The 14,451-nt window shown below is 38.6% G+C and overlaps 1 protein-coding gene across 8 annotated transcripts in view; it reads left to right on the top strand.

The window, feature by feature from the left end:
• The first annotated feature begins 5,657 nt into the window (after positions 1 to 5,657).
• The window catches only part of MYBL1 (MYB proto-oncogene like 1), a 34,088-nt gene continuing 25,294 nt past the window's right edge, over positions 5,658 to 14,451 (top strand). For 3 of the 8 annotated variants that reach the window (XM_073794462.1, XM_019925245.3, XM_019925242.3), the window contains exon 1: positions 5,658 to 6,134. In XM_073794462.1, the coding sequence (XP_073650563.1) occupies positions 6,115 to 6,134 (20 nt within the window). In that variant the 5' untranslated portion in view covers positions 5,658 to 6,114. The remainder of the gene's footprint in view (positions 6,135 to 14,451) is intronic. The other 5 variants (XM_019925247.3, XM_019925246.3, XM_019925241.3 and 2 more) reach the window with 2 other exon arrangements.

Genomic DNA, 14,451 nt, shown 5'->3' with positions numbered 1-14,451 from the left:
GATGGAAGTTTCAAACAAAAGGGAGTAATGATGTCAAATGCTGTAGAAAGTTCAGGCAAAATTGATTTCCTTCTTCAAGTGTCCATTGGTTTTATAGCCATAATTTCAATGGCATGATGGTGGTAAAGGTTAGATTGTGAAAGGACTGAAGACTAATTGGATAGTGAAGTCAAGACAACTTTTAAGAAGTTTGAGCCAAAAAAAAAAAGTTTGACCAAAAGGGAAGAACAGAATACTGCAGATACAGGGTTAAGGGAAGGATGGGTGGATTTTAGATAATTTTAGATAATATTTAGATCAATATTTTCAACCCTACTGGAGCCAATATCCCCTTTTTATAACAATATATTCTAGTCCCTATACTCTACTAAAATAAAATACATAGATAACATAATTTTTTTTAAAAATTTAATGCTCTACCTATAATATGAGGAGAAACAGAAGAGATTTATAATAAAACCCCTCTCAAGCACAACTAATCCAACTGATACATAGGTAGACTCACCATGAACTCAATAGCTACAAATACAGATATCAGTGGGCTGTATTAGCAACTTAAAATCTTGAGTGTCTTAATACCTTCAGTGGTGTGATTTTCTAAAATAGGGAAACAACTCTTGCTTAAGTCTGAATAAAATAAAATACAATCTTCCCCCGGTTTACATAGTACTTGTGTTTCTGGAAATATTCAGTGTATTTCAAAACAGTGAAAAATCCCCCAATACTTGTGTACTTCTGTTTATAAGTAAAAAGGAGTTGGTTCTAGGCTAAAATAATTATCACTAGGCTTTTCACTTACTGTCTGGTTGAACTTTGAATGGAACTCAACATAATTCTTCCTTGTGTAGGAGTCTCAGACACTGCAAGAGTCTTATGTTCCTAGGCCTGGCACTCTAAATGGCAGTAAGGACCTTCAATAACCAGAAGTTCCCCTAAAATTTCCCAAATTCACTGTTCCCTTTGGGACTGCCTGGATGTCCTAGACCAGAGGAGAAGAGGAGGCTGAAATAAAGCCAAGATAGATTATTGTCCCTGATACAGTGGGAGGTGATAAAATTGAGAGTGGAGGTAGAACATTTAGGATTTAAGAGGACAAGCACACACATTCATATCTTGGCAGATGTCATGTTTCCCACAGATCAGTGATAGGTCTGCCTTCAGGATTTTGTGATATGCTGGTAAATTCTCTCTCTTTTTCAATGCCCTGAGTACCCTCTCCCTTAACTTGGAGTTCCTATCCTTTGTTTAAAGCCTTCAGCTAGTAGGCTCATTTGCTGTAAGTAAGGGCTAAATTTTGAACACTATGAAAGATTTCTTTTTTGAAGAGAAAGCACTATTTTTATTATGATAGGCCAAAAGTGTTGAAAATTTCAGAGAAGATATATTAGTTTCCTATTCCTATTATTGTATTACTGCTGCTGTAACAAATTACCACAAATTTAGTGGCTTAAAACAACACAAAGGGGACTTCCCTGGTGGCGCAGTGGTTAAGAATCCACGTGCCAATGTGGGGAACACGGGTTCAATCCCTGGTCCGGGAAGATCCCACGTCGTGGGGCAACTAAGCCCGTGCGCCACAACTACTGAGCCTGTGCTCTAGAGCCCGCGAGCCGTAACTGCTGAAGCCCGCGCGCCTAGAGCCCGTGCTCCGCAACAAGAGAAGCCACCGCGATGAGAAGCCCGCGCACCACAAGGACGAGTAGCCCCCGCTCGCCGCAACTAGAGAAAGCCCGCGCGCAGCAACGAAGACCCAATGCAGCCAAAAATAAACACAATTTTAAAAAATACAAAGTTATTATTCTAAGGCTCTGGATGTCAGAAGTGCAAACGGGATGTCCTTGAACTAAGGTCAAGGTGTCAGCAGGGCTGTGTTCCTTTCCGGAGGCTCTAGGGGAGAATCGGTTTCCTTGACTTTCTAGTTCCTAAAGGCTGCCTGCATTCATTGGCCCATGACCCCTTCCTTCATTTTCAAAGCTAACATCATAGCATCTTCAATCTCCTCAGACTCTTCTGCTTCCATCTTCCACTCTTAAGGACCCTTGTGATTACATCGGGTCCACCTAGATATTCCAAACTCCCCTTGTCAAGATCCTTATTTAATCACATCTACAAAGTCCCTTTTGCCATTAAGGTAATATATTCACAGGTTCTGGGGATTAGGACGTGGACATATTTGGGGGGCCATTAGTCTATCTACCAGAAAAGGGTAGAGCAAGGAATATTGGGTTGAAACTGGGACACTTTAAAACATTTTTTTTTCTCTTACAGTATTTTTTTTTTCTTGCAGTTCAACCACCCTTACTTTTGCCTTTAAAAGCCAACCTAAGAATTCTATAGCTGCTTATGTTAGTATGGTTTCTATTTATAATTCCCATCAAATTTAAAATAGCACCCTAAATGTACAGATTAGCAAAATATATTGGTGGTGGGGAGACAGATGTTGGACCATACATTTATGTATTCAAAGTAGCATTCTAAACCTGATTTTGGTTTTCATATCAAATACATAATATATGGTTTCATTATTCTGCCAAGGCATATTTATTTAGCATTATCAATATTGGGACAAGTTTTACATACCATACTTGTGCTATTTCCTTGTGCCCAATTTTCCTCATTTATAAAGTGGAGGAAAGTAACGGTACCTATCTCATAGGGTTGTTACAATTATAGAAGTTGTGGCTATTACCAAAGACTAATGCATGCAAAGCACCTAGAAGGGCCTAGTAGTGTAACAGCCATTTAATGGCATTGTCTTAATATTACACTATATTTATTGGCTATATAATTGTTTTTTCCTGCTGATGAACCATTTAAACTAGCCTCAAAATGTGAATGCTTCCAAACTGGGGTTCTAATGGAATACACTACTATAAGCACTCAAGCACATCTTTTTTGCTTGTATTGAATTATATTTTAAATTTTTGTCAAAGGCTGTGCACACATTTACAGCTTTTGCTTGGTATTGCTTTCCAAAAGGATTATACCAGTTTGAATACTAACATCAAGGAATTATTCAAACTTTGTTGGCAGGATTTCGAAAAATTTTGCTACCTTAGTAGTCATAAAATCGTGTTTCAAATCTGGTTTAATTTGTACTTGTTACATCCCTGTAAGCATAAATATTTACTTAATGCACTTATTTATATTTTTCCATTCATTCTACAGTTATATTTATTGAGCATCTGGGTGTGTCACTATTCTAGGGACTGGGGATCTAACAATAAATAGAACAGACAAAAATCTACTTATGGGAATGGTTGATACAGCTCTATGAAAACTATAGTCTATTAGGTACTATATTAAACCAGCATAAGCTTTTCAAACTAAGTTAGCAAACCTCTGGAGTATTTGGCCTTTGCAGGAGGATAAGAAGCTGGTGCAGTCATGTGAAGGATGAGCATGGTGAACCTTCTGCTCATTTATTTAATAATAATGAGGCAATTTATTTAAAGATTTGGAGTAAGAAAGTAAATAATTTAAAAACTCATTTTTAAATATAAAAAATGAGTTTTCAAAGAAATTTCCAGCACTTGCCCCCAACCCCTGTCTCCCCTTGGTTTTCCCCCCTATACCTCTGTGGAAAGACTTGAGAAGCATTAACAGACTATTCAAAACTAACTCTTGGGGGCTGAGGAGTAAATGCATGACAAAGTTCCTTGTGTTTTCAGCTTCTGGTGATTACAAATAAAGCCACTGTAAACATCTGTTTTCCAAAGTGGCTGTTTCAGCTGCATTCCTACCGGCAGTGTATGAAAAGTTATACTTGCTCAGCATCTTCATCTTCGCCAACACTTTTTACAGTCCCCCTCCCCCCATTCTAATAGCTGTGTAGTAGTACCTCATTGTGGTTTTACTTTGCATTTCTCTAATGATTAATGATGTGGAGCATCTTTTCATGCTACTTATCTTTTTCGGTGAAGTGTCTGCTCTAATCTTTTGCCCTTTTTATTGCTTCTTTTTTTTTCTCATTATTGAGTTTTGAGATTTCTTTATATACTCTGAATTAAAATTCTTTATTAAATATATTTTGATTAAAAAAACGCAAGTCACAGGTTATATTTGAGTATGTGTATTCAAATGACTGTGAACCACTTTAATTCCACACTTTGGTTTTTTTTGTAACTAATTTAAATGAATTTGCGATGTTATCTTTCTGAGGAATTATGTTTTTCTCTATCTCTAAAATGAGAGGAACTTAGTTTGCTGTCAAAATCTAAAACAACTCTCTTCAAGCTCTAAAAACGTATTCTGTATACCTTTTAGACTACAGCCTAAAATATAGTAGAAATTCCGCTTCCTGTTAGGATGTAAATAAGCGGAGTGATGTGTGACCCAAGAGTAAAGAAAACACTGTTTTCAAACGACATTACTTTCTAAATTAGTTTTTTTTTTAAGTTAACTAGCAACACAGCAAGCAATGATTTGAAAGAAAAGCTGTTTTACCTTCCCAGAACCCATACCTTGAGAAAAAGGAACTATAAAAAGGCAGGTGTTTTAAGTTTTAAAAGTAGTGCATGCAAGCTCCTCTTAATTCACATTTGCACCTGCGTCTCTTATTTGCAAAAATTGATGCGTAAACTTTCAAAATAGCAAAATGTAAGTTTGTTACAATATTAACCTGTGGTTTCGTGCTCCATGCAGTAGAGCATGTTACCTTGCAAATTTGTATCCTTTACCATTTCTAATCCTTACTGTAGTTAATCTATTTTAACGCTACTTGAACTGAGCAGTTTGTAGTTATTAGACTTGAAACCTCTAGAGTAGTTTTAACTGCCAGAAGCTCCTCCAGTGCAGTTGCCCCGTCCTCCTGTCTCTCCTGAGAAGGAAGGTCACCTTCTACTGTTGACGACCGTACTCATTTGTCTGGGCGAAATTCCCAGTCCGCTCCGGTCTTCCTGCATTCTTCTCCCGGATCAGGGCTCCTTCACCGCGCACAGCAGCTACTTCCCGTAGAGCCGGGGAGGAGATTAAGCACTTTGGAGACCAGCCGCCGACCCGGATTATTTCCCTTTTCAGTTCCAAGCACGTGTCCAGCTAAAAACTTTTTCACCTGTCACACTCCTGCTCATTCTTGATATTCGGTTTCCTGCTACGGTCTTCGCTAGTTCAGCAGCTACGACGTTTGGCAAAAATAACTCGCAGTTTTGCTTAAACAATAACGGCCGCGCAAATTTTATGGTTAGATTTGTCTCAAGTCCGAAGACCGAGCCTCCTAACTAGTGAGGAGGGATGCACCCGAGGACTGAAGAGCTGAGGCCGAGAGAAGGCTGCGGGGACATGCCCTGGCGGGACAGCTCAACCCTCAGGGACACCGTCCGCTCACCCCGGGAAGTTTGGGCTCCCGCCGCCGCTTCCGGACACGCCTCTCCGCGAGCCTGGAACTCGCTTTCCCAGCAGGCCCCGCGCTGCCCTCGGCGTCCCGCCCCCTCGGGTGCGGCGCTCTGCGCGCTCCGGGTCCTGTCACTGCTGGACCCGCTAGCCTGGCCTGCGGCCCCACCCCCTGGCTCCCAGCTCCTTCCCCGACTCCCGCGGGTTCCAGTCCCGACTTCCAGCTCCCCAGCCCCCGCCCGCAGTCGCGCGCGCTCTCCCCGCCCCGCCCTCGTCCCCCCGCGTGCGGCCGCCACAGCCAATAAGATTCGGGGCCGCGTGCGCAGATTCAAACGGCGGCTCTTGAGGGAGGCTGGGCGCGAGATTCGGCGGTGCGGACAAAACCCTGCAGGAGGCTGTGATCCCTGCCGGGCAGTTCGCTGCGGGGAGAGGGCGGGGGTCGGCGCCCGCGGCGGAGCCGCGCTGGGACAGCGGCGAGGAGGCTGAGAGGTGGCGGGAGGGGCCGGCGGAGGGCGGGAGCGCGCCTGCTGACATGTTGGGGGCATCCGTGACCGGGCCGGGCCGGGGCTAGGAGCGGCGCTACGGACCGGGGGCGGGTCGCGGTCCGCGCCTCAGTCCTTCTGTCCTGCCCTGCCGGGGACGTGCGTTCCGCACTCGGTCGCCGCGGAGAGGGACCTCGGAGAGGGAAGCGGAGGGAGGGTCGGGGAGAAGGAGCATTAGCCTGAGGCTGGAGGAGGCTGAACTGCGTCCCCGCCCAGCCCGCGCCTATGCGGTACTTGAAGGATGGCGAAGAGGTCGCGCAGGTGGGTGACATCCCTTTCGCCCGGGCCCGTCGGCACAGTGTCGGCTCAGATTCCCTTTCCTTTCCCGCTGCTTCCGCACCAGGCCCTCCCCAGCCGGGGCAGAGGTTTTCTTCCCGCTGCTCCACAGCCACTTCGGCCCGCTGGCCTCAGCGCAGCCGTGACGTGTGGAGTTGGGGACCAGTGTGTTTCAGACTCAGAAAGTGACTAACAGATGCCCAGGTTGCTCTTTTGAGTCGACTCTCCCCACAGCGCACATCCAGACCCCCAAACGTTCACAGCCACTTCTTGGTGGGAGTTGACAGGTAAGTCTGTGCGCTTTCAGGGAATACGCTCCGCAGATGAAAGTGGAAGTGTCCTGCCTGGACGACCTGAAAATGGTGTTCAGAGGGCCTCTTTTTCTCTGAATGCCTGGGCCAGTTAAAAATAGGAACTTTGTGATAAACCTGGGTGGGGACCCTTTTGCCGTCTTTGCTCCCTTGAAAGGTGTGGAAGTCCTCTGAGGAATAGCTGAGGAGAGAGGACCTTTTTTGATGTTTACTGTAATTACCATACCCATGTTCTCAGCTTTATGTATGTATTTTTAATATCTTCTACTGGGAAGATGCCACACTGTTACCACCAGGAGCTTGATCTTAAAATAAAACAATGTGTTTGAGTCACTTAATATTTTGTGTGTCTGTTGGGCTCTGACTGTGCCTAAGTGTTGCAAAGAGGTAGGGCATGTTTTTTTGGAAAACTTGCTAGGATGAATTTACGCTTCTCATTTTTATTTATGTCATTATAGTAGCTACTCCTAAATTGTGTGTAGGAATTACTTAGATGACAAAAAACTACAGTATCTTTTAGTTGTCAGTATTATTAAATAAACATGAAAAGATGTTTGACAGGATTTCCAAATGGCTTTATTTATCTAGATCCACAGCCTCAAAGTCTCAACTGGAGGTGTATTTCCCAAGTTGAAATTTAGTACTAGCTTCATTCACTGAAGATTACTGTTAAAAATTGGCAATAAGTACACATAGTATTTGTTGCTCTTCATTTATTAAGTATCTGCTGCATGTAAGGTATCTTTTGCAGAAATCAGCATAGAATGTAGTTAAGTCTTTGTTAGATTATTACTTTGCAGCAACTACAGAATAGATCAAACTCTTGAGGTGGAACAAATTTACACACACACACACACACACACACACACACACACACACACTTCTCTAGAAGAGGCTTTTCAACCTAGGCACTTGATATTTTGGATCAGATAATTCTTTGTATTGGGAAGGCGGGGTGGGAGGGGTACTGTCCTGTGCTTTGTAGAATGTCTAGCAGCATCCCTGGCCTCTACCCGGTGGATGCCAGTAACACCCCACTTCCCCCAGGTGTGACGATCAAAAATGTCTCCAGACATTACCAAATGTCTGTTGGGGGCCAGAATCACCCAGGTGAGAATTATTACTCTAGGACATCAAGGACCTGACTGACTTCTCAGTCTTCAGAAAAGATAGATATTAAAATCTCCTGTAACTATAATTACTGAGGTATTGATTTAGGCCTTTTCTTTTGAATTTTTAAATATACCTTCATTAAGCAAGGTGACAAGTGAATATTGTCAAGTCAATAACAGGAGTTAGTTTATATTCAATGTGTGGCATTATCTACTTATCAGTATTGATGTTAATCTTATTTGAAACAGTTTCTTGGCTAATTCTGTCATTAGCAGTTAGTTATGGTTAGACATGGATGCTTGAATGTCAGAACCCTGCCTTCTCCAGTTAGTTTTTCTGTCCATAATTTGCATATGCTTCATAATAATAGGCTAAGAAAGAAGTGATTTAATGATTAATTTGCCTGTATAAGTTGTTTTATTGACAATACTGTGAGCTTTGAGATCTAAACATTAATTGCACTGTTGACTTTTATTCCTGTCAACTGTATAAATTAATTGAAATGTATTACAGAATGATTGAAAGAGTCATAAGTCTGGAGTAGTTAAATGTGGTGGGGTGAAGCTACACTCCCTATGGGAGTATACAGGTAGAAGATGTGATGAGGAATTATCATCTGTGAATGGTGTATTTCTTAGGGTCTTCATACTTGAATGTGTTTTGTGCTCTAAATTATATTTCTTGTATAGGTAAATATGACTTATTTATCTTAGAAAATAATAGGATGTGAAATGTTTTGAAGGATAAATAATCTATTGGGCAAAGTCTAGTCTCATGCCTTTAACTAAATATCTTAATAATAAATATGAACCTAATTTATAGTTGAATGAAAAAGGACATAATTCAGTCACTTTAAAATCTCCACTATACAACCACTTAAGTATTTGATTGAAAACTATACTCGCTGTATAAAAGTTTTGCATAAAACTACAGGCATAAATCCTGTAATAACCTCTCCTGTATGATCTGAAAAAAAAAAAGTAAAAAATGTTACCTCAGGTTTAAACAACTGAAGGATGTTAGCTCTTTTGATCTTTAAGATAGCTATAGTATCTCTGATCTGGATTTACATAAAGGAAAAGGTTTATTTGGTGTTGTGACTTTAAATAGTTTTTAGATCCCACTGGGGGTTTTAATGACATAATTTACAGGCAATACTAAAATTGGTATATCTGTTATTAACATGTATTTGATTTTTAACCATATTTATGTATTAAGTAATTAATTTTAGGTTTTAAAAGCCAGTTCTACTCTTAAAAATAAGCTTTAAAAAGTGTCATTTAGACGCTAGAAGGCCTCTTTAAGTAGGAACAGATTCAGGTATTTACAGTTGAGATGACTGGTGACTATACTAAACTGGAAAGACAAAAGCCAGCTCTTTAGGTATGTGGTATGTGTGTTGTAGGAAGCAGTTTTATTGTGTTGTTTCTAGTGAGATGGGTGTTGTGGGTGAAGAATACTGAAATAGGAGAACTGATTTTTAAATCAACTTTGTAATTAGCGATATTGTTTGGGGAAAGCAAGTAAACTCTATAGCCCTGTTTTTTGTCTGTTAATATAAGGGGTTTGGATTTTGTGGTCTATAAGGTACCATCTAGCTTTAATATAGTTCCTATTTTGAACTCTTTTTGTAATCATCTTTCCTCATTTAAAAATATACACACACTGATGGAATAAAATAGAAATGTTCTCGCATTGTTTTTGTTTATGGATAGCTAGGTAGAAATCCCTTCAGTATTTATTTCATTATTGCTATTAATGGTCAAATAAAGTCGAATTTGTCTTACTATAATGATGCTAGTTTGCAGATTTGGGAATAAAATATTCATGTATGCAGTACATCGTATTAACCACTGGGTGGCCTGATTTCACTTTATTAAATCAAACTGGTAAATTTTCATCCCTTGAATTCGACTGAACTTAAAAAAATTCACAGTTATTCTGTCAAGACAGTATAATAAAGATGTATTTTTTGATTATGATAAAAATATTCAGACTTGATGCAGTTTGATTTAAAATATTATCAAGTTGAAGTGATTTTACTGGAGCAAATTTTATAGAACTACTGATATTTCTCTAATTCAAATCAGTTTCTATTCAAATAAAAATAAATTTTAAAAAATTTCTTTTAAAAAATTCTTCCTTTGGCACACCACGTTTTACTCTTTTTTAGGTGGAATAATTGATGTCCTTTAAAATTGAACTTCTTTCAATGTTTTATCTTAATATTCCCAAGTGTGAATAGTTTGTGTATTATTTCACAGGGAAAGTTAACGACTATCACATCCTATTAGCTTACACCCCAGTGTAGAATTACTCTTAACCATTTTCCTGGCCTAATGAGTCATAGTATTTTTGTGTGTGTGCATATGCTCTTCATTTTGCAGTTTCATAATCACCCTAATCACTTTGTTCATTCATAATCTACACAAGTTTTTGAATATGGTACTTAGGTTATGCATTAGACAGTTACAGAATAAATATTTTATTTGACTTAAAAAATAAAACTGGCAGAATGATTCGGGAAACCAAGTCCTGAATGGAGATTCAAAGACCAAATTCCTCTTCGGTTTTTGCTTTGTGACTGGAGAAATAATTTCACCTATTTTTACTGTCTTCTAGATTAGTCACCCTAGGCTAAAAATGGTTTATCTATTTACAGATAGATAGTAGGAAGTTGATTTTATTTAACTATTAGATATTACCAGCATTGATAGCTACAATACAGAAATACTAAAAAATGAAGTAGAAAGCAGAAAAATAAAGCAAATAAAACAAATAAAGAAAATGAAATAATGATTTGTTTTGATGGTGTCTAACCATTTTTAAGCAATGGGACTTTTTCATTGTTAAATGGTGAAAGTAGAATATTGGTGAAGTTATTTGTGGGGTTTTATCTCTTCCCGTTTTTATTCGCAAATTGTAGGCATTCTCACTCTCAACCACTGCGCCACCAGGGAAGCCCCTCAGGCAGCTTTATGTTTTAGCTACTGATGAGTTTCTAGGATCTTCTTCTGTCACGCTTACTTGAAAGTTTTATCATCCTTTCAACAATTACTTAAATAATATAGAAATAATGCTAAAACTAAGAGGTAGATAGATTCTAGGGAAGTCCCCGTGGTAGAGAGATGGATTCTAAGAATTCTACTTTAATCCTCCCTCACACTCAACCACTCAAAAAACCCAGCTTCCTGAACATGATGGCCATACTGATGCAAGACAGAGAATGAAACCTCTTGTAGAAATAGAAATTTCTCACAAATCAAGTATGTGGTTAAAAAATAAGGCAGGTTTTTAAAGTTAAAGTGAACACGTTTTCAGGAATATTACTCCTTGGAAACTAGTCTTTTGACCAAAATAACATTTTTGGATTCATATCTTTAACTTAACATATTTTGATAAGAATACTGATAAGGTGAATTTTGTACAGATTAGATGTGATGTGAATATTTTTGTGAATACTCAAAATTTATATGGGTGAGTCCCCAAATTAGAAATTGTTTTCAAATAACCTAATTTTTAAAGCAACCTCAAACATGCTGTTATGGAAGGTGTTGGGGTCTGAGGGGAGGGAAGAAGAGATGGGAACCTGTAAAAAGCATTACTGAGGGCTGTTTGGGATGACACGAAGTGATAATGTTGCAGGGGACAGTTCTAGGAAAGGTTAGGCAATATTAGCAGACACCCCAAAGAACCCCTTCTGTACTGAATATTTTTTTTATGTTTGTTTCAGCAGGTTATGCTTAAAATTCTACCACTTGGAGGTGCATTTGGATTTTGAAAGTTCTTTTTAATAAATGGGAATGCTTTTTATCTCCTCTTAGAGGTATTTGCATTTGTTTAAAAAAAAGTTTTCTTTCTCATGTCAACTTGAGATCAGCTGTATTAAGGGAGGTAAAAGTTTTGATTGGGTTGGGAAGGAGTGAGGTAATTTTGGAATACAGAATACTTGGAGGAGGTGAAAGAGTAAGCAAGAACATTCAGTAATTTTACAAATGTTTGAATGGCAGGTACTGTGCTTGATGAAGAGAGGTGAACGTATTAGACATGGTCTTTGTACTCCTGAGTTTACAATTTGGTTGGGAAGGTCGACAAGTGTGATAGCATTGAGAAGGATGGGTGAGTTCCATGAGTGCGTACAGTGGACAGCAAGCTTCAGTATGGTGTTTTATCTGGTTTACTAGCCTTTTTAGAAATTTATGAAGTCATTGGATCCTGAACCATCTCCAATTTAACAGTTTAATCGTGGCTAATCAAGTGATATTTCTGATAGCTGAAGATGGCTGCAAATAACAGGTATTTAATTAAACCTGTGCTTTTATTTTCAGCATAGTTTAACAAAACAATCATATATGGAAATAGGACTGGCAGATCATTAAAATAGACATTGGCTTTAGGGGAGAAAGTATTGGAATACAGAAGTGCATTAAACTAAAGAAGCAGTTAGGTGCCATAGGTAGGTGGGTGGGGGATTTTGGTGTCTTGTTTGGTCAGATAAGAATAATTTTGGTCCTAATGGAATTGACAAATCAAGGGAAATTAGAAGTTCTGCAAAGGATCTGTAAACAGTATATATTAAATCTAGGCCTTCGTTTTCCACAATGTCTGGTACTTAGAAACGTTAAGTAAATATTAGCTCATGTTATTTTCAGATGCTCATAACTTTATTCAGTCCATTGACTACTCAAAATCCTCTAATTCAGTTTATCATAAAGACCTGCCCTCTTTTCTGGGGTTTTGTGCTCTCATGGCTTTAACTGTTCTCTGTGTGCTGGTGATTGCCAAAACTGTATGTCTACCCTAAACCTGTTACCTGAGCAGAAGATCCATGTGCCCAGTTGTCTTCTAGATCGGCTCTGCCTAGTAGGAGAGCCACTAGTCACATGTGGCTGTTGAGCTCTTGATATGTGGCTAGTTGGAATTGCTATGTACTTCTAATTTTATTTTATTAAAATTTTTTTAAAATTTAATTTAATTTTTATTTTTCTGATTAGCTCTGTCTGTAGCTAGGAATTCACTTTGTTGCTCCTGGGCTCTTTCTATCAGCTTCATCTTCTTGTTTTTTTTTCCTCTTTCTCTTTTGCCTTTGGCACTCTCTTCCCTCCTGGACAATGCCACACCAGATTTTGAAGACTTAAGTAAGAAGAAAAGAATGTAAAAGATTTTGTGATTATGTTGATTACATGTTGAATTGACAATTAAAAAATATATTGGGTTAAATATTATTTATTATTAAAATTAATTTCACCTGTTTCTATTTTTTTTTAAATGTGGCCACTAAGAAATTACATATGTGGCTTGCATTACATTTCTATCGGACAGTGCTGTTCTGGATATATCCAGTATCCACCTGTATATTTCTGAAATGCCTTAAAATCAGTCCAAATTGCTTACTCTCCTCATTCCCTTCTACCTTCCAAAGTTCTGTTTCTCCTCCTATTCCATATCTCAGTGGATAGCTCTATTTATGCTCCCAAAGCCAGAAATTTTGGAGTCTTCCTTGAATCTTCCTCCCATGTCTCTCAGATTCATCAGTTGAAAAATCCTTTTGTTTCTACCTTTTTCATATCTCAGGTTTATGTGCTTCTTTCTATAACTACTATCACGACCTTAGTTGGTTTATTCTTTTATGGTTTCTTGATTTTTGTCACATTTAGATTTCTTCTACTCAAGGATGTAAAAAATAGAATTCAACCCTATTATAGTACTATTATGTTTTCATTTTTTTAAGTGTAAAATATTTGCTTCATCTGAAGTTTTTATTTTAAAGTAAGACTTTAGCTTTATTTTTTAAGATAGCTACCCAGTGTCTTACCCTTCATTGAAAAGTCCATCTTTACCCCACTGATTGATATGTTACAATTTACCAAATTCCCATACGGGTTTTGTGTTTTTCCTGAATGTTCTATTCTGTTCCATTGATTTGAGTATCTGCACATGTGTCAGTACCATTCTGTTTTATTTATTGTTTCTCTACAGTATATTCTGATATTGGGTAGTGCTAATTCTCTCTCTCCTTTTTTAGAACTTTTTTGGCTATTACTGCCTGTTTATTTTTCCATATGAACTGTAGAATCAGCTTGTCTAAGTTCCTCTGAAAATCTGTTCGTATTTTTATTCATTTAATCTAAATTTATTAATTAATTTACAGAGAATGGACATCTATAATATTGTTTTCCTTTCCAAGAATGTGCTCTGAATGTTTTTTCATTTGTTCTTCTGTGTCTCATAATAGTGTTTCATTGTTTACTATAACTTGATCTGTATACTCAAATTATTTCTACATATTTTAACTTTTTTTGTTGGTGTTGTAAATGGCTCATTTCTTCTATTGTGTCTTTTAACTGACTTTGTTTTGTATTTTACCATTATCGTTGCCAGGCCCTAATAATTTCTTACTTGGGGTATTGTGAAAGATTACCAACTGGTCTTCCTTCCTCCATCTCTCCACATTCCTGCCAGTGACTTTTGCTGAAACACAAGATACTGATCTTTTACTCCCTTACTTAAATTCCTTTAACTCTTTAGGTTAAAGGTCAAATAAAGAATAAAGGTCAAACTCCTTAGCATGACATAAAGGTTATCACTTGGCCTCTGCTGACATATCTAGCTTCATTCCTCTGTGTCAGTAAGAACTACAGCTCCTCTCCATTGTATGACTCTTAATTTTTTTTATACTTTGAATAATCTCGTTGGACATATGTCTGCTAGTCTGAGTGGCTTCTTTTCGTCGTAACTGTGTATTCAGATTCAGTGATTGAATTCACATCTTTAAATAAAATTCTTTTTTTTTTGGCGGTACGCGGGCCTCTCACCGCTGTGGCCTCTCCTGTTGCGGAGCACAGGCTCCGGACGCGCAGGCTCAGCGGCCATGGCTC

This window comes from Tursiops truncatus, chromosome 17 (assembly GCF_011762595.2).
Source record: "Tursiops truncatus isolate mTurTru1 chromosome 17, mTurTru1.mat.Y, whole genome shotgun sequence".
Lineage (NCBI taxonomy): Eukaryota > Metazoa > Chordata > Mammalia > Artiodactyla > Delphinidae > Tursiops > Tursiops truncatus.
This window is presented reverse-complemented; position numbering and strand designations above follow the sequence as displayed.